The sequence below is a fragment of the Lepidothrix coronata genome, unplaced genomic scaffold (assembly GCF_001604755.1).
Source record: "Lepidothrix coronata isolate B3197 unplaced genomic scaffold, Lepidothrix_coronata-1.0 Scaffold155, whole genome shotgun sequence".
Classification (NCBI taxonomy): Eukaryota; Metazoa; Chordata; class Aves; order Passeriformes; family Pipridae; genus Lepidothrix; species Lepidothrix coronata.
Genome location: NW_016690335.1, coordinates 430,319 through 451,146, shown reverse-complemented (window position 1 = coordinate 451,146; position 20,828 = coordinate 430,319). Strand labels below are relative to the sequence as shown.

Sequence of the window (20,828 nt, the reverse complement as noted above, 5' to 3'; positions counted from 1 at the left end):
ATATACCTTAATACCATTTTCATGTGAAACTTTGGTGTCAGTTATTTTTGTAGTTTACTGCCAACCATTGATATGTAAATCTTATTTGTGAAACATCTGTTCTCCATCTCTCAGGTGCAGTTAAATAACATGGATCATCCAAAAAAACCTAAGCTTTCCTTACATAGTTTATCAACAAGGAGCTGCAATGCCATAGAGAGTTAGAGAGTCTTTGTGCTGCCTTTCAAAACTTCAGTATTGTCATAGTTAAATTATCTTCCTTGATGGGTTATTATTCCTTTCAGATGTAGATCTAAACAGAAACTGAAAGGAAGATAGTCTAGCTCTCACACTGATTTCCGTCTTGAATACTTCATACTCTACAAAAACGAACACTGATGTTCTTTGTGGTGTTCCTACAGGGGAATAAGTACAATTGGGTCATCCAAGAGCAGTAGATGGACCATGACATTACCTATTCAAACAGTAGCCTGTGTGCATTTGCCAGCAAATCCTCTCTGTGCACAACAAACCTACTGTTTTAGCAAGTTACACAAGAGATTTTATCCTCAGGTTTTGTTTAAAAGTTTCCTTGTAATTTATGTGTATGAATATTTATAAAAAAGCCCAAAGAGATACAGTTAATTAACTGTAGAGATGCTCATTTTCAGAAAAGTATGTTACTAACTTAACGTACTAATCAGCAGGAATATTCCACAAGTGCCCCTCTTGGTACACAGCCATACAGTGAGAGGCCAGAACAGCCAAGCGGAAGGGTTGTGTTTCTTACCAGGGAGGAGCTGCCTTCTTCTTTGGCTAGGAGTGATAGCAGGATTCAAATAAAAATACAACTCAAAGGCACCAAACCAGCAAAAGATTGTCCCCTTGAGTGGGGGCATCAAGGTCAGGGATTCTGGAAGATATTTTTAAAAGACATTTTGGAAAATAAAGCTTGGACAAAAAAAATGTCCATTGCCATTATATAAGTCAGGCTTTATCTCAGGGTAATGCGTGTCAAAGCAGCATTATCTTTACCTCTCTGCTATCATACCTCTACTTTCCTGTCCCCCAGATTTTCATTGGAGAGGAAAAAAAAAGTTTTTGACCAGGGTGGACACTGCTGCTGCTGCAGCTCCCCAGCTGTGGCACTGCTGTCCTGTCTAGCTCTGATCTCACAGAATCCCACAGAATCACAGAATATGCTGAGTGGGAAGGGCCTCACAAAGATCAAGTCCACTTCTTGACCCTACACAGGACTATCCCCAGGAGTCACACCATGTGCCTGAGAGTGTTGTCGAAATACTTCTTGAACTCTGTCCATGCTGTGACCACTTCCCTGGGGAGCTTGTTCCAGTGCCCAGTCACCGTCTGGGTGAAGAACCTTTTCCTAATATCCAGCCTGAACCTCCCCTGACACAACTTCAGGCTATTCCTTTGGGTCCTGTCACTGGTCATCACAGAGAAGAGATCAGTGCTTGCTTCTACTTTTCCCCTCATGAGAAGTTTGAGACTGCAATGAGGTCTCCCCTCGGTCTCCTCCAGGCTGAACAGACCAAGTGACCTCAGCCACTCCTCATACACTTCCTCTCAAGGCCCTTCACCATCCTTGTTGACCTCTTTTGGAAGCTCTCTAAGAACTTAGTATGTTTCTTATATTGCACTGCCCAAAACTGCACACAATATTCAAGGTGAGGCCGCCCCAGTGCAGAGCAGAGCAGGACAATCCCCTCCCTCGAACAGCTGGCAATGCTTTGCCTGATGCCCCCCAGGACATGGTTGCCCTCCTGGCTGCCAGGGCACTGCAGTGTGCCATCAACTTGCCATTGATCAGGACCCCCAGGTCCCTTTCCATGGCACTGCTTTCTAGCATCTTGTTCCCCAGTCTGTATGTACATCCAGGATTGCTCCATCCCGGGTGCATAATCTGACACTTTTCCTAATTGAACTTCACATGGTTGGTGATTGCAGAGTCCTCTAATTTGTCGAGGTCTCTCTGCAGGGCCTCCCTCCCTTTGAGGGAGTCAGCAGCTCCTCCCAGTTTTATGTCATCTACAAACTTCCTTAATATCCCTTCCAGTCCAAGTCAATTATGAAGATGTTGAAGAGCACAGGGCCCTAGAATGAAGCCCTGTGGTACCCCACTAGTGACAGGTCACCAATCTGCTGTTAACCCCATTCACTATTATCCTCTTTGCTCAACCCATGAGCCAATTGCTCACCCACCACATGATGTGTTTATCCAGCTGTGTGCTGGAAATTTTGTCAAGACAGTATTGAAAGCTTTACTGAAATGCAAAAAAGTTGCATCAACTGTCTTACCTTGATCAACTAGGTGAGTTGTCTTGTCATAAAAGGAAATCAGCTTTGATAAGCAAGACTTTCCTCTCGTGAAGCCGTGCTGTCTGTGACCAGTGATTGCGTTGTCTTTTAGGTGTATTTCAATACTGCCCAGAATAATCTTCTCTATAACTTTAACAGGCCTGTAGTTTCCAGGGTCCTCCTTCTTGTCCTTTTTGAAAATCTGGACAGCATTGGCCAACTTCCAGTCAGCTGGGACCTCTCTGGATTACCAAGGCTGCTCAAAAATTGTTGAGAGAGGTTTTGTGATGACATCAGCCAGCTCTTTGATAATTCTGGGATGAATCCTATCAGGCCCCCTAGCTTATTTCAGTTAGGCACAACTCTGCCCCTCGTTACCCTCCAAGGCTTTCCACAGTCACTCAGTCTTGCCTTCTCCTGTGTTCCAGCCTGCTATTGCCCTAGGAGGTACCTGTTAATGAGAATGATTACTCCTATGTCTTACAGCAAGATTCCCATCAAACATCATTGTTAGGGACTGATCAGCAATCACCTGTCTGCAATCAGAGCCAAGGGCATGCAGATCTCTGCTTTACCTCTTTGCCTGCCTGGTGCTGCTATGTTATGAGACCTTGTGGGTGGGCAGAGCCAACACCTGAGGGCTGGTGTCTCTGACATTGCAATTCTGGGGCAGCTCTCCCAGTCGCAGGGTGCTGGTCAACTGGAGCTGGACTGATGGATGTGCTCGTGAGAGCCCTACAGCTGTCAGCCAGCCTCTCACCCTTCTCTTGGTTTCTCTACCCTTGATATGTTTGGAGCAGCTGGTGGGGATGCAGTGAGAACAGCTGCAGATTTGCCTTTCTCTTCCATCGTGACCGACTCAGGGCATACTTGCCAGTAGGACTGAAAACCGTGCACCTTGAGTGCCTTCTCACTCTCTTGCCTTCAGTTCTCTGATACTGCCATCCTCACCACAAAAATATTTATTTATAACATACAAAGTAGGTTATAATTTCAAATATACAAAAAAAAAGGAAACAACAACAAAGAACAAGAGCAGCAAAAGAAAAATTAGCTATTGTTTGTTGCTAAAAAGTTGAAATCTGGAAAACTTCCTTTCCTCTCTGCAGCTGACTAGCAGCAGATTTTCTGAACTGCATTGTCAAGGGCACTGCTTTTTTTGCCTTACGTCTCAGATTGCATTCATCAGATTACACCAATTTTTAGCATCCTTTTTTTTTTTTTTTTTAAGGTCTATGGGGGTCACGGTCACATTTATACCTCTGAAGAGTGTATTAATGTCAGCTATCCCGGCTGTAGTTCCTTAACCCTCCTGAGATATGGTGTCCGTTTGGCACATCAGGAGCTGTCCTCTTTCCTCAATAGGTCTGTGATTAGCGGCTTAAATCAGTGAGGAATATTTTCTCACCTGCCTTGTCACTCACAGTCTCACTGTGAAATATCTGTATCTACTGAATCGTATTTTTTTTATCACCTTTTGAATAGGTTATCTGATCTCCTAACTTAGTCTTTGAAGGACTCTTTTTGCTCACTCTTTGACCTGTACCAACTTTGAGGTATTCTAAATGTGGTTATGCATTTTGGACTGAACCTCAGAAAAGCATCTATAACTTGTCTCCTGTGTTATGTATGGTATTCTAATCAGAAGGAGAAAAAAATCCAGAGACACACCAAAAAAACCCCACTATCTTTGGACCTTTCCATCTTATTGTTGGCTTGTCTGTGTGCTGAGCCTTTATATCTCTTTTCATATGCCTAAAGTCCATTTCATATGCTTAAAGTCCATTTCTGAAATTTGCTTCTGATGATTAAATGCATACTAGTATGAAACTATCCTTGGCAAACACTTTAAATGTGTGTTACTTTCAGACACTATAATTATGTTCAGCAAATGCTAATATTTTTTAGCAGATGTAATGATTTTTCTCCTTAAAACATACAGAACTGAATTCAGTAAGCCTATGTCAGTGCAATGTTTGATTTACATAGATGGAAGATCTAAAAAGAGTGATAGTAAAAGGTGCTGATCCACTCTTCAACCTAGGTAATAAGGTTGGACCTAGATTTGGTTAAAAAAAAAATCTCACTAATTTCTCAAGACAATTTAGCATTACCTAGTGCTATGTTGTCCTTTAATATGACAAAAATATGTTGGTAACGATAAGGAAAAGTGATTTTGAAATGACAAAGATGTTGAGAAATGGATAAATGCAATAGTCTCCAATTAACACCAAATGTAACAGGAGCCCTTGGAAGATGTTAAACCAATTAATCTTGGTGGGCTATGCGTAATTCCAAATTATTTTTTCCAAGACAGCACCTTATTTGTGTTTTTCCAATAATCTTAGGTCATTTCTTGAAAATGTTTAGGTTTGTTCCCTTTGAAGGCAATGGCAGAACCCCTACTGATTTTGAGGTTAAAATCTAAGAGTGAAAGACTTGTTTATAGTCAATGCCAACTTGTGTGGTTTTCTCTTCTCCTAAGATTTTACAGCATCGAGTGGAAATCATGGAGATTTCAACATAAAGGTATTTTTTCTAAGGGGGCCCCCTGGTGGTCTAGTGGTTAGGATGCGGCGCTCTCACTGCCGCGGCCTGGGTTCGATTCCCGGTCAGGGGACTTCCCCGGGCAGATGGAGCTCGTCAGCCCTGTAAGGCCATCCATCTAAGAGAAGGTCACTCTAAACAAACCTACGTCCTGAGGACCTCGCTACCACTGTCTGAGCTCGCTCGGCCCTGGCAGATGAACCTCAGGATTAAAGGGTGGGCTCAGTTCAGCGCACGCTGTGTCTCACCTAAAAAATCCACTGCGCGGGCTCGAAGGGTTAATGACCTTTCCCAAATCTTCGTTCTCGAAGACTGGCCATGTGTGTGATTTTGTCTAAAGGGTGAAGAAGATAATTTCTCATGCAGTTCTCCCTCTGCCAGCATGGCAAAGTGCTAAATGCTTCTTTTCTTTCTCAAGGAAAACTCCATTATAAATGAAAGAAAAAAAAAGCCTTATAAATTGGTTGGAATGACGTGATGTACCCTGCTGGATAATTCTTCATTATAGACATGTTTTACTCCATTGTGCATTTCTTTTTGTTACTTTCTCAGGTGTCCCTTGCTGTTTGAAATAAAAAGTAATTAGTACTGTATTTCCATGAAAACAATATTAGAATAGTAACTATTTTTGTAGTAGAGTGTTTGATTAAAAGAGTAAGTTCATTTGAGAGCAAAGAAATTAATCCTCTGTTATGAACAACCAGCTATTCGAGTAAGAAAATAAATGCGTTATTCTGTAAGAATAGGTTCCACAGGTTTTCAGATCTTTGAGGAATGAAATATAACATGAAGTACATTATTTCAAAATAGAAAAGCTGGGTTCCAGCTATCAGAATTTTAACTGAATTTAGATCATGTGCAGATGGTTATTGATGTTCTAGTGGTATGTGCAGTAACTGTACAAAGCTGCCATACTCTTTGCTTGTTCACATGTAAATCACCTGCTTGCTGACTTGAAGAATTTTGCTTTTGTTTTTTATGTTCATACAAAATACAGAAATCTGAATATTTCATTTATATCTGTTCGAAGGAACTGATTATCAAGGCATCTTGTATCTGCTGGTTAATCCTCAGTGCTCTCCACATGATTCTCAGTCTATGTTTGGGAAATCCTCCCCTTTTCTGTTCTTGCTCACTGTCATCTCAGCTGTAACCTGTCCACTTCTCACATGAGAGAAGTTCTTTTCTACCATCTTTCTGACTGCCTTTGCTTATAACCTGCCTCACTAATTGCCTTTTTTTGACCTCAGATAATTTTATTAAAATTATATTGATTTACTGGTTTCTTACTGTTGCTTGGACATCGGTGCCTTTCATAGTTATCTGTTTCCTCAGTTCTTTATATGCTTTTCTCATTCCCCCTCTCCTTTCTTAGCAGCTGCCTAATTCTTCTCAGGTCCTTATCTATTCTTTGCTAATTTGAGAATGAGATGTAATTCTATTATATTCAAGCAGAGTGCAGTAAATTCTGCGTGTATCTCTTGTTCACTGAGTTTATTGACTTGTCCATGTCATGTTCAAGCAATATCATGGTATATGTGGTGGGTTGATGCAGATGTAATTACTATACCAGGTACCCATCAACTCGCCTATCACTCCCCTCTGCAAATGGACAGAGGAGAGAAAATGTAACATAGGGTTCATGAGTTCAAATAAGGACTGGGAGAGATCACTCACTGATTACCATCATGGACAAAACACACTCGAAGTGGGGATATTAATTAAATTTATTACTAACAGAATCAGAGCAGGATAATGAGAAGTAAAATAAATCCTAAAAACACCTTCTCCCCACCCCTTCCTCCCTCCCAGGTTCTACCTCCTCCCCCTCAGCAGTGCAGGGAGATGGGGAATCAAGGTTACGATTAGTTGTTGTTTCTGCTGCTGCTCAGGGAGAGGATTCCTTCCCTGCTCCCTGTGGGATCCCTCTCATGGGAGTCCTTCACGAACTTCTCCAGCGTAAATCCATCCTGCAGGCAACACTTCTTCACAAACTGCTGCAATGTGGGTCACTTCTCCATTGGGTGCAGTCCTTCAGGCACAGGCTGCTCCAGCATGAGTCACCTACAGGGCCACAGGTCCTACCAGGAAAACCTGCTCCAGTGTGGGCTCCTCTCTCCATGGGTCAGCAGGTCCCTGCCAGGACCGTGGTCCAGCTTGGGCCTCCCATGGGGTCATAGCTTCCTTCTTAAATATGTTACCTCAGAGGCATTTACTGTCATTCCTGACTGGCTCGGCCTTGGCCAGTGGCAGGTCCATCCTGGACCTGGCTGACATTGGCTCTGCAGGATATGGGGGAAGCTTCTGGCAGCTACCAAAACCTGGCCAGACAAACCTAATATGGTATCTTATATCATATAAAAGGTTCTTATGATCATACCCTTTCATTTGATTATTGTGCTTATCAACTCAGACTCTCACCTGGTCTTTGTGGTCAGAATGATGAGTTCTTTAAACATTTATGCAGATAAAGGAAAAAAGAGAAAAATAGATAAGTACATCCACTAGAGACTGGAGAGGGTGCAGAAACAGAGAAACCAGCCCAGCAGCTTGTTGCTACACTGTGCACATCTGGCAGCACAGTCAATTTAATAAAAGTGATGTGTAGTTTTCCATCCCTTGCACACTTTCCCTCCCCAAGTCCCACTTATTCTCTGTGATTCATAAGAAAACAGTGGGAATCAAGGATGCACTAACAAGTTGTGCTGATTTACCTGGAGTGCAGAAAGGCTCTGAAAAAGAAGTGGTATTATTTAGCATGAGATAAAATGGACAATAGAAAGATCAGAAAATAAAATAGGTCTGAGATAGCCCTTTTTGCATAAGTTTAGTCTTTGCTTTTCAGATTGTTTTATATATAATTTAATAATATCCTATTTTGTTTACAATGTCTATATTGAAACTGTAATGTGCATCATAATTGTCAGCAGAATAATTGTCAACTGTCTAATACTCATGTTGTGTCTACAGAACTCTCCTCAGTACGCTGTAATGTCAGGAAGAAAAAAATTAGGGATACAGTGGAATGGGTCGTCAAATTTGCTAATTATCAGGAAGATAAAAGTACAATTTTCATGTTGAACTGAATTCTTCTAGTTGTCTATTTCTTTCCTGGATATTATAAACTTTAAGAAAATCTATCTGATCATGTAATAACTCCTCACATGGAAATCGATGGATGTTTTTCATTATTTTGTATCTGGTAGTTATGATGGCTGACACATTTTTCTACTTGTCATTTTAACATGTTTTGGTAGTTTGTTTTCAGTCTTTTAAGGGGTTTACAGATATAAAGTGTGCAGCTTCTCTTTGTAATATCCTTACATCAAATATAGTTAGAAATCTCATTAAAAAATATATACACAGATTTTAGTGAAGAAATTAATTCACTACTAGTGCCAAAGATAGCCCTAACTGTATATGAGACTATTGGGATTTCTTATTGTATTGGGCCTTGTTATTACTCTGTTCTAGGCTCTCCCACCCCAAATGAGAGTTTCTTCATCCTATCCAGTTAAGGAACTGCTAGAGAGGTCTACACCCAGCCTAAAAATGGTCATTTTGGATGTGGGAGATAAAAAGTAGTACTTTCAAATGACACATAACTTCTACTGGTATTTTTGCTAACTTCATCAGGACTGGGTAATAATATCCTGTGATTTTAACCTGCTGTTTTCAGTCCATTAAAAAGTATGTGCAGATTAGTCCCTCCGTATACGTTCAGTTACAATAGTATATAGAGAAGAAGAAAAAGGATTTTTTCACTTTTCTCATTCTGTAAGGGTTCAATCCAGTGGTAGAAAATGGGAAGAGGATTGCCAGCTTTCTGAAAAATCAAGGCATTTCCAGTGAAATGGGAAAGGAAGAAAATGTGCAAAGCTTGGAGGAAGGGAAGAGAAAAGAAAAAATCATCTGATTCTCTAGAGGTCAGCCACACTCTGAGTGATTGATTGAGTGATTAGATTTGGTTTGTTGCTGCTGTCTCTGGAGCAAACCTCACAGCTATCTTACCAGCAAGTTCATCTGAAAATTTGTTTGGAAAAACTGCTATGTTTTCTTCTGCTGTGACTCATGTAGAGCAAATTTGTATAGAGTCCTTCTTGCTAAGTATCTACATCTGCTATGGCTCATCCCTAGCTTCCTGATGAAGCATACAACTTCAGATGTTATCTGAAGAGTGTTTTGTTGGAAGCTGGATAGTATGGCCAAGGTTTGATTGCTAAGTAGTATCACTTGTCAAAACATGTGAGCAAAGTCAAATGTTACTCTGTATTCAACCTTTTTTTTTTCTGCAGTCTTAAGCCCATAAGTAATGCACAATTGTAACACCTGAAGGAATATAGAAAGCTTTGTTGCACTGAATGAAAATGGCATGAAAGGGGAGCATCTGTCATGTATTTAACCAGTAGTCATGGTGTTTTTCTCATTATTCAGATTGCTTTCAGATAGTTCTGCATTTCTCTAACGAATCTTTCAGTTATATGTGAATTATAAAATACCAAGATGATAAAATTATTAGATGTTCAGTTGTTTGTGACACCAGAAGACGTTGAAATAGTAACAAAATATTTACATGTCCTGAATGCAATAGGGTGTCAGTTCTCGACAGCAAAACCTTATTTTAAACTGTTTTCGTTTGCTGGATTATTGTAGGATGCATTTCATAGGTGCTTTTCCTAAGTCAAGTTTTGGGCCTTGGAAATTCAGATGTGAAAGTAGTGTCTACTCTGAGATGGCAAACTGGAAATGTGTGTTTATCTTAAGAAAAAGAGCTGTCCTAGTGATGGCTGACCAGTTCCAAGATTCTATTTTAAAAACTGTGTAATGTCATTAAATGGTGAATTTGTACAAAGCATGAAATTGGCTGTTTATAGGGAGAGGTGGCAAGGAATTTTTCCAGAAGGGCCAAATGTATTTTGTTTTCTGACCTTGTTTCTATTTTATCTCTATTTTTGCTATGCTGGACAAAATCAAATAAATTGTTTTATCACCAGGTTTAATGCCAGCTCAGTCTTTATCCCCCAATCCAAGAGCACTTTTACCTCTTTGTAGAGTTAAACACTGGCATAGTCTTTTTGGAACTAACTTTTTGGAACAGTGGGGTTGTAATTGAAAGCATGCCTATGTTACCTAATGTTCAGAGAAAGTAACTTTACAATGCGCTCAAAGCTTGTCTAGATATACTTCCATAGTTTACATTGTCAGATTTTAAATGTTGTTTAGATCTTTTTTCTCTTCTGAATTCTGTTTTTATTGCTGGAGGTCAGTCGGGAGAAAATACCTAACATGACTAATATCTCTTTTTTGTGAATAAACAAATTGTGCAATTTTATTTTTTTTTTTAAACTACTGACAATTAAGTATTCCCTTGTAAGGAATCATCTCAGAAACCTAAGTTTTTCTTTTTCTTCTCACACCTGAAATCTTTGTTTGTGACATGGACAACCACCACCATGGATACTGTTGTTTCTTCTCTGTTCTTTCTCTACTCTCCAGCCTAGCAAAAGGTTGCAGTGGAAATAATGTGTCTTTCCAGCAGGTGAACCAGATTTCACCTCCTTAAGTATTCTATTGTGACTTACTTTTACCTCATGTTTAGCTACCACTTCTCAAGGTTCATCCTGTCTCTGCACTTGCAGTTGTCCATTGTTGTCATTTCTCTTCATTCTCCATTCCATGCTACTTATTCTGCCCAGCGTTTTCATTCTACAATGTCTCTGGGACCTTTCCTCCCTCCTCATTTTTGTGCTGCTTTAGTGCTGCCCTTCAATTTGTCAGAATTTCCTGCTGACAGCAATATACAGTGCTTTCACTTCTTTTGCAAAAACCACTAATGATAATTGCCCATGTAATAAAACTAAATATTTTATATAATTAAAAAAACAAGCAAAAGAAATGTGATATTCTAAAATGAAGGGCCTGTTGAGGTTGCCATCTGCCAAGGTATCACCTCTTGAAAAGTTTGTGCCTATCTTCCATTCACCTGGAGGCTGTTATTCATACTTGAGCAGCCAACCACATATTTTTGGCACACAGACTTCTGGAGAATGGAGAGTGCACAGTGCCCTACTGCAGGTGAGTACATGCTGCCCCATGGACTGGCATAGTCCAACGATACAACTGAAAGGCACAGACCCAAGCTATGGTGTAGCATTGCAGACTGTCCCTTGTCAAACAGTCCCACATCCTTCCCTGATTACGTGGACTAGTGCATTTTAGGAGAGAAGAAATCAGGGATGTGTTAGCCGTATAGACAGCAGCACTGTTGCCAGTTAGTCTGATGTAAATAGCAAGTCAAAAGCTTGCAGCATTCGAGAGGTACATGTCCTGTACCTTAATATTCTCTGTAAAGGACTGTCAAGTCATAGAACAGTTTGCGTTGAAAGGGACCTTTAGAGGTCATCTCATCCAACCCCCTTCTGCAGCGAGCAGGGTCACTAGATCAGGTTGCTCAGAGCCTTGTCCAGCCTGACCTTGAATGTTTCCAGGGATGGCAATCTCTCAAGGGTAGAGTAGAGGGGAAGAATCACCTCCCTCAGCCTGCTGGCCATGCTGCTCTTGATGCAGCCGAGAACACAGTTGGCTTTCTGGGCTGTGAGCACACATTGCTGGTTCAAGTTCAGCTTTTCATCCACCACTAACACCCAGTCCTTCTTGACGGGGCTGCTCTCAATCCCTTCATCCCCCAGACTGTACTGATGCTGGGGGTTGCCCCAACCCCAGGTGCAGGACCTTGCACTTAGGCTTGTTGAATTCTCTTATTCCTTGCAGGATGGAGGATGTAGTCTAACCTGTCACATAAATGCTACCAAGTTCCACCATCCTAAATTTTTACTATGTTAATTCAATAGATAAACACATACGTTACAATCTGAAATGAGACAGATCCAAATACTTTTACTTCACATTTTGTTCAAGCCAAAATCAGAGATGCTTCCTTTTTCCTCTGTCTTCTAAAAAGCATTGTTTGTCCATTTCTCCCATTCACTAGTGTTTATCTAGAGTCCTCCTGGGTTTAACCAGTATGGTTGGTGAAAGTGTGATGTTATCAGTCATGGCAGTCTGTCTGCCTGACAGTACCACCAGAGATGAACCTGTCAGGAGTGTCTCCACCAAAAAGTATTGCTCAAAGGGCTTTTTGTCAGATTGCTTGACACTTGCTCATGAACTATGACTAACACTGCCTCTTAAAACACTTTGTATGTTTATTTTATAAGCCATGTGGCCCAAACTAGCCTAGTGTTGTATAGGTGTGAAAGACAGTCTGGATAGATTTAATTACTTTGGACTTCTGAGCTTTACAGTAAAAAAGTTTCCATGATAGTGTAACTACTGTATTGTGCTTAATATAATTTATCCCTGATTCCCTCTGGTAATTTCTTTTGGAAAGCTGTGTTTTCAGGAAAAAAACCCCACACCTAAATAATTAGTTCTGCAAAAGAATTGCTGTGCATGTTGTACCTAAAACCAGATGTGAAATATGGGGCTGTTAGAGCTGAGAGATTTCACCTAAGGGTTTTGCTAATGGATCACTGGAAGCCTGTGAATATATATCTTTCTGCTCTTGTGGGAACTTTGCAGAATAGTTAATAGAATCTGCATTAGTGATCCTCACTAATTAGTTAGACCCTTTTCCCTTTGTAGTCCCTTTAACACTTCGTAGCTGTTAAAAATGCTATGTATACAAAATAGTAGGTGAGAACCCTTTCAGATGAATAAAAGATTTAAATGTGGCTGGGCTATCAGTTCCCCTTTACAACAGCTCTCACTCAATGAAGTGTTGGTTGTGGTAAACGTGATGCATGATAAGCAAATGTAACTCTTTGCTGAGCACAATTTTCTTAAATGATTTTTTGATTATATAAAAATATTTAACCATAGTTCTGCTGTAGGTTTCTCACAGAAGTAGTAAGCAAATTCATGGGTGACTGTTCTTGGAAAAGTAATGCAGGAATTGTTCTCAGAAGATGCTGCAGTCTGGGTGTTTAAAATACAGTGCAGGTCTGCCTTTTGTGTGCCCTTAATCTAAAACCGGGTAATGCGTCACTATACATTGACTTGTTATTCCGTAGTGTGGTAAATAATTGGTTGGACTTGTTCTTAGTGATGCATTTTCTTAGGCTTTTTGTCTTACAATAAATGATTAAAATGTCCTTAGACAACATGTGCATAATCATAATATAAACTATGCAGAGCTTGCAGTTTCTTTCTTCTGACATAAATATTCTATCTGTGAAAAAGATGCAGTGTAATACAAAGAAATTATAAAACAGGAACACATCAAGGAGAATACACATGAGCATGTTTTTAGCTCAGTGTAAATGAATCCATGCATAAACCATGAGAGTCTGAAGATGGCTGTGAGCTCTATCCTGATTTTTACCTTATACTGAAAAATGATCTGTGATGCTAAAAGATGGTTATTTTTGGCAACCTATATCAATTTCCTGTTCACACAGCAACTGGTGGCAACTAAAAATAATCCTGGTTCAGTACTAGCTAAAAATCTGGTCACATTTGGCACATGAGCAACATGCAGAAATAAAATTTAAGATCCCCTGTTCTGCTATTTCATTCGAGCCCACTCATCAAGCTTAGTTTGCTGCCATTTGAAAGCTATTGAAAAGCCATTAACTAGCAGGACTGTGAAAACCGCAGTGCAGCAGCACACCTCAGTGCTGGAAAAATGTGGCTGCAAGTGCACACCAATTAAATCTTTCTATTCCGGGGATGTGGGATTAGGAGCGGTGTCAATCAATTGTGCTACAATAGCACGTGCAGCAGTCATGGTTCAAGACGCACAGAGGTTTATCGTAACTCCAGCAGCCGGGTGAGGATGACTTGGAAGCCTCTGCAAGATCCTGGAACAGAACCTACATTAAATAATGTATTCTGAGGTATACTGGATACCTGAGGAAGGGCTTTAAATAATGCATTTTCTGGGCATGACAGTTGTAGCAGAAGAGAATGCTGAAACCTGTAGCAAGACTACAGCCTGAGATGAAAGAATGTCTCATTACCATTTTATCAAATGCTGTAAGTAACAAAATGGTTAATTTGCTTTTAAAACTGTCTTTTTATTTTCCAAGGTGTGTCTTTTCAATGCATATGCAAAAAGTCAAAGGCAGATGCTGCATGATGTCAACGTAGTAGTGGGGAACGGGAGTTGTTACTTTGCATGTGAATATGCAGGCAGAGCCCAGTGATTCTTTTTCTCCTCTGTTCAGAGGCAACTTCATTGTGTGTGTGATAAAGCTCTCATTCTGAACTTCATACTGATCAGCTTTTAAAACTTTTGTTTAAATTAATCACCAAAGAATATAATATCCGGAAAGAAAAAATGCCATTCACAGCATTATGTTAAGGACGCCTTTAAGGACAACCTTGGACATGGCTCTCATGCTTTGCAAGGTTATACAAATGAGAATAGCTTTGTAATTTTGAGCCCAGCTCATCATCTACTATAGATCAAATGCTTCTATCCCGTCTCTATCAGAATATTTAGCTATTTGGTGTGACAGACTTAAAAAAATAGTAATGAACTTTTAACCTTGAATCATTCAAGCTGCCTCCTTAAAGATATCCTGAAATTGGGATCTATGCTAAATGTATTGATTCAATGTAGAACAAATTCCTGATAGTATTTTTTTTCAAGACTGCTTGTCTTCCTAGCTGCACATTTTTCAAGCTTTTAGGATTTGCCTTTTAAAGCATACATGGTCTGAGTAGAAATTGCTGGATTTACATCAGATAAATGAGTTATTGTTTAGGTACTTGTTTTAGACAGCCAGCAGTAGTTTGACAACCATGAATATTTTTTACTGAAGGACTTGGAAAACTTCAGACTTCTAGTGATTATGTCACAGTTTTTAAATGAAAAATAGCAGATTGCCATAAAAGGTTTTCTCTCCAGATTGTAGTCTTTGACGACTTAAGTGTACCAAAGACGTTTTTGAAACTATTTTTAAAATACCATGTTACAGTTAAGAAACAAGTAAAGTGGTTCTTTTCTGTTTAAATATGAAATTAAGATACCCTGGAAGTATTTTAATAATTCAAGGAAAAATGATTTATGTGGGTTTCTTCTTGTCTGTATTCAATGGGACTTGTATATGGACTGTTTTTAAAACTAGTGGGAGTTACAAGCCCATATTCCCTGTTCATGCAGAGAAACACAGATTAGTTTTACTGCAGCTTTAAAGGTGCATTCTAAGAATAAGTCTTTGAGCTTGTATTAAGACTTGATAAATGCAAATGAGGAATTTGCAACATAATAACTGTCTTGAAGATGTCAAAAAAGTATTGTTCAGTCTTTATTCACTTTAGAATTGCTTTCTTAAAGTGAAACTGTAGCAAATCTATATAGGCATGTGAGTGTCAATAGCATATTAAATAAGTAACTTTTCAGTGAAGCCATAGGAAAGAGATGAGGATGACCATGAGGTGCTTCTATTAAAAAGTAGCAAATGACGACTATTTGGGATGTTTGTTGCATTGATTAGAAGGCAGAGATGAAGGACTAAAACACAACAGAGGGAAAGGTGAATGTACAGCATTAGTTCCTTCTTTTTTAAATTTGGAATTTTGATTAGTTACTTATCAGTAAATTGGGGTATTTTATTACCTAGCTGTTTTCCTAAATAGTGTGCTTTAGAAGACATCATGTGCTGGCTGGAGCCCAACGGGATGGCATTTTACTGCCTATGCTTCTCAGAATTGGCAAAAGTGCTTCCATTTCCAACTGTAATTAGTGAAGGAGAAACACTTCCTCTGTGATGTTCCTCTGAGCATTATTATTTGATTTAACATGCCAGTATGTTGCTGATATTTGCGCTTGGCAGACAGCTGGGATCAAAGATGGGCCAGGGCTGCATGCACAGTGGCAAAACCAGCAATGTTCTGAGATGTGCTGAGAACAGCTAAATCTCACAGTGGTTGGGACATGACTCTTCACACCACACTTTGCTTTTAATCCATTTCATCAATGGTTCCTGTATCAAAAGGGAAAGACACTGAACCAGAGGAAGCGTGGTTGCAGAGCACTGTCTCTTGGTCTGCTTTGGGGAGAAGGGAAATAGCTAAAAGACACAAATTAATGGCACCTTAAAAGTAGTGTTTTATGAACTATAATGCTATGTGCCTGGCTTTTGCATGTATTTGCCTTTTTTTTTTTTTTTAATCTCTGCAGGAATTAGGTGTGGAGATCTGAGCTGAGAAGGGCTATTCTCCTATGGCTTTAGTACCATTTTACTAATACTGTCTAATTTATTCAGTGCATTGCTCCCGTTAGAAGGCTGTGAAAATGACCTATACTTCACTATGTAAGTCTCCATCTTGTCATAGGATCTTTCAGGCTGGAGAGATCCAACCTTGAAGGTCTCCAGTCCACCGTAGAATTATGACATTGGAAAAGACCTTTGAGGTCGTCGAGTTTAACCATTAACCTACCACTGCCAGATCCACCACTAAACCATGTCCTTAAGCACTGTATCCACATGGTTTTTTTGAACAGTTCCAGGGACTGTGATTCCACCACTTCCCTGGGCAACCTGTTCCTTCCAGTGCTGATCACCCTTTCAGTGAAGGAATTTTTCCTGATGTCCAATCTAAAGGATTTTTCCTGATGTCCAATCTAAACCTCCTCTGGCATGACTTCAGGCCATTTCCTCTTGTTCTATCACTTGTTACCTGTGAGGAGAGACCAACACCCACCTCCTTACAGCCTCCTTTCGGGCAATAAAAACTCCCCTGAGCCTCCTTTTCTCCAGACTAAACAACCTCAGCTCCCTCAGCCACTCCTCATCAGACTTTTGCTCAAGACCCTTTCCCAGCTCCATTGCCTTTCTCTGGATATGCCCTCCTGCTCTAAGCAGGGGTAGCTGTGTGGTCAAACCTGATTTTCTGGGACCATGCCTAGTGAAGTCTTTCATCCCAGTAATACTCTGAAATTATGCCTGCTGCAGCAGTCATGTTGTCTTTAGCTGGCACCTGCAGCATTAACACACAAGCTGTATGTGTGTCTGCCTGTTTGAGCAGCTCATGTTGTCACTACTTGTGCCCATCTCCTTTTTGCAGCCAAGTATCGCTGCTGCTCTGAGCTGTCCCTGTCTGTGCTAGTGGCTTCTCCTTGACAATCTGTGAGCATGAGCCATTTAAAAGAGAGAACAGTGGTGCATAGGAGAGTATCACATCTGCCAGCTGCTGGGTGCCATTTTATCTCGATGATTTGTGTGACAGACTGTACAAATGAATGTAATTTTGCAAATTAGGCAGCACCTTGATGCTATCTTCTCTCCTTGTATATCTAGTTATGACATAAATATCAGCATTTACATGTTACGGCATTGAGTTTCCACCTGTGCTCTGGACATCTGAGAAATCTGCAGAGGGAACTAAGAAAAACAATACTTTACTAAGGAGGCTTAAGTTTATTATTCGAGAGTCTGATTTCTGCTGCAAATGCTATAAAGGTGCATAAATGCAAACAGAATTAAAACCTTGCTATAAGGAGTTATAGTCACACCAGCTGGAAGTCTGAGCCAAGTGAATTTATCCAAATATTAAGATCATCAAATCTGAACATCTATTCTTTCTGGTTTATCTCTGCTTCCATTTCCTTTATCTCCTTTGTATGAGTTATGAAACACTGCATTGTGCTCTGTTACAGAGCAATGATTACAGAGATTTGGGATTGAAATACTAATTAGGTAAATTTTATTTAGGATTTGAAACAAGATATAAAATAAATAGAAATATTCTCTTCAACATCTAGCCCTTATTACCTTCAGCATCTGCTACCTGGCAAGGATTGTCCATGAAGAAAATTAATTAAGAGTAGAAGAACATAAAGTCATAGAATGGTTTGAGTTGGAAGGCAGCTGAAAGATCATCTAGTTCCAACCCCTCTGCCATGGACAGGTACACCTTCCACTTGACCAGGTTGCTCCAAGCCCCACACTTCCAGGGACAGGTGATCCGCAGCTTCTCTGGACAACCTGTTCCAGTGCCTTACCACCCTCACAGTAAAGAATTTCTTCCTGATACCTAATCTAAACCTGCCCTCTATCAGCTTACAGCCATTCCTCCCTGTCCTATCGCAACATGCCCCTGTAAAAAGTCCCTCTTCAGCTCTCTTAGGTATTGGAAAGCCACAGTAAGGTCAACCCTTCTCTTCTCCAGGCTAAACAACCCCAGCTCTCTCAGCCTGTCTTCATAGGAGAGGTGCTCCCACCCTGTAATGATCTTTGTGGCCCTTCTCTGGACTTGCTCTATGTTCTTGTATATTGGAGGCCACAGAGCTGGATGCAGCACTCCATGTGGCATCTCACCAGAGTAGAGAATCATCTCCCTCGACCTGCTGGCTCCGCTTGTTTTGATACAACCCAGGACATGATTGGCTTTCTGGGCTGCAAGTACACATTGGTGGATCATGTCCAGCTTCTTATCCACCAACATGCCCAAGCCCTTCTTGGCAGACCTGCTCTCAAACCATTCAGCCCTCAGCCTGCATAGATACTGGGAGTTGTCCCGAGCCAGGTGCAGCACCTTGAACTTGGCCTTGTTAAACCTCATGAGGTTCCCATAGGCCCACTTTTCAAGCTGCACTGAAAGATGCACTGAAAGGTTTGGCCTTTAAATTCTGCTGTATCCTCTTTGGATATCTTGTCATGTCAATATTCCTTTTTTTTCTGCCTCCTAATCATAGTACTTAACAGGTTCATATACTACAGAAGTCTGTCCTTACATGACAAAAACATTGTCTTGACTTTAGTCTGCAGTGACAGAGACCTTAGTCATATACTTCATCTTGAAAGGCAGAAGCCAGCAGTAACGCACTTACAGATGTCATCTTGTGTTTTTTCACACTAAATTCAAGGCTTTATAACAAAATTGCTCACATATTTATGAATGAGACTAAATTCTGTGGATTATTTTTATGATTTCCATTTTGTTTAATTTTACTCCTCTTTTCTGTAGCTTGCTGTTTCAATACATTTTCCGTTTCAATAAAATTATTAGCTAGTAGAACTCTCAACATAGTTGGATGAGAGTTTCACCCATGATGGTGTCTGTTCCTCTTCAGCAAGGTTATGGGACAGAATGTATTGGCACATTCCCGTATACTTTGGCGGAAAGATGTGTATTGTTCTAAACACTCATTTAGCACTTTAAATTCAGTCTCTGTGCTTTTCCCAAGGGATTCAACCAGTCTTGTGGGGCTCCAAACATGTGCCACAGCAGTAGCTCTACCTGAACCTTATGCAACTTAGAAAGGGTTGGGGAAAGATGTGATATGATACATTAGTTTCAGTTTTCAGCAGATGGAGACTTGAACTTGATTCTCCCATGGATGAAGAAGTAATACTGTGGGTGAAACGTGATACCTTCGTGTCAGCTTTCTTGGTGTGAGACAGTAAGGCCTGTGAAAATTTCGTCTGTATTTGAGTAGAGTGGGTTATTAGTTTAGACTGAATAAGAAGAGAAGAGGAACCTGAAAAGAAATTTGGAGACCTGTAGTTAGTCTATGATACAGGAATCCTTCACCTCTCTGGGAGTACAGAATGTGTGATGACCCAAGTAATGGTAACATGTAGGTATTCTGTCACACTGGATGGTTAGTGACATGAGTGAACTAGCAAAGTTCTTTGAAGTTTTCTCCTTCCTGTGAACAAGATTTCTTCTATTCCAGGGTTGGTCAGGAAGTGTTATTAATTTGTTTAGTGTATATTCTGATGTTACAGAGAATTCTCATGTCCTCTTGGACATGTCCTCTGCCTCCAATGAAGAGCTCAAGGGACAAAATAGTAACAACTGTGCAGGTGGTGGGAAGGAGAATTATAAACAGGAGGAGGATGTGTGTGCCAGTCTTTATTCAACATATATCCCATTTGTTTAGGTTGATAGTTCATGCTGGTGTCTGCTAACTCTCGTGTCATGGTTTATTTCTGCAATGAGAGCTAAGTACAGCATGGCTGCTGGAAAATACTCCTTTTCCTCATACATCCTTATAACACTGTGACCTGTGGCATGAGGTTAAGATTGTTACTGAAATGAGATGCTCAGCATGACTGAGAGACCCTGCCTGCTGAAAATGAGGCTGGGAGGCAGAGGCAGGAGTCATCTTCCCTGTGAGTCCTGAAAGAGTAGGAGGAGCGGCTCTGTATAATGAGCCATTGCTTGGGAGTTTTTAGCTCCTGTGAAGATACATAAAGCAATTCTGAGGGGATAAAGAGATTTTGATGAAAGATATTTGTTTGAGAAGCTTATAGTGTAAAAATTCATAAATGAATGCAAAGACAATACATGGTATTTCTTACTCCATTTTGACAGACTGAATTTGCATCAATGATAGACAGTGCAGACTTTTTTTTAAAAAGCTTGGTCAGTATGATAATTCAGATGTCATGAAGGATATCCAAAAAATTAGGTTTATAATTATGCAGTCAAGAACAAATGGGTTTTATCTTACTAACCTTGATACAAATAGAACCACAATTAGGATATTTTTCCCAAATCTTCGTTCGCGAAGCCTCGCCATGAGAATATTTTTACTTTTGTAAAAATATTTTTACTATTTGTGTGTCTGTCTTTCTCACTGTCACCACGGGATAGGTGCAGGACAAAGGAAAATAGGAAATTATTAACCACCTATGAATGCTAGTACATCTGTACCAGCTGATGATCCTAGATGCATTTATTTACTTTTATTCTCCAGTTGCTGAGCTCATGTGACAATGAGAGAAACTCAACATTATTTTTTAATTTTAATTAATTTTCTACCTCATCTAAATTTAAAAAGTTAAAGATCATGACACTGGATGCCAGGAAAGTGGTAAAAATATCTGTATTTAGACATTGGAAGTGATACTTAGAAAAATGTTGGCAACAACCAAATTATCTTGGCAATTACCATGTAGTACCAGTGATCTAATAATTTGCCAAGTGTGCCTCCAAGTAAATAAAACTTTCCTCAGAGTAACAAC

At 40.1% G+C, this 20,828-nt stretch overlaps 1 protein-coding gene across 4 annotated transcripts in view; it reads left to right on the top strand.

Moving 5' to 3' along the window:
• The window catches only part of MYO16 (myosin XVI), a 361,587-nt gene that overhangs the window by 62,436 nt on the left and 278,323 nt on the right, over positions 1-20,828 (top strand). For 2 of the 4 annotated variants that reach the window (XM_017828978.1, XM_017828977.1), the window contains exon 1: positions 13,523-13,881. The exons of the other annotated variants lie outside the window; for them this stretch is intronic. In XM_017828978.1, the coding sequence (XP_017684467.1) occupies positions 13,854-13,881 (28 nt within the window). In that variant the 5' untranslated portion in view covers positions 13,523-13,853. Of the gene's footprint in view, positions 1-13,522; positions 13,882-20,828 lie in introns of those variants that run through there. 4 annotated transcript variants of the gene reach the window in all.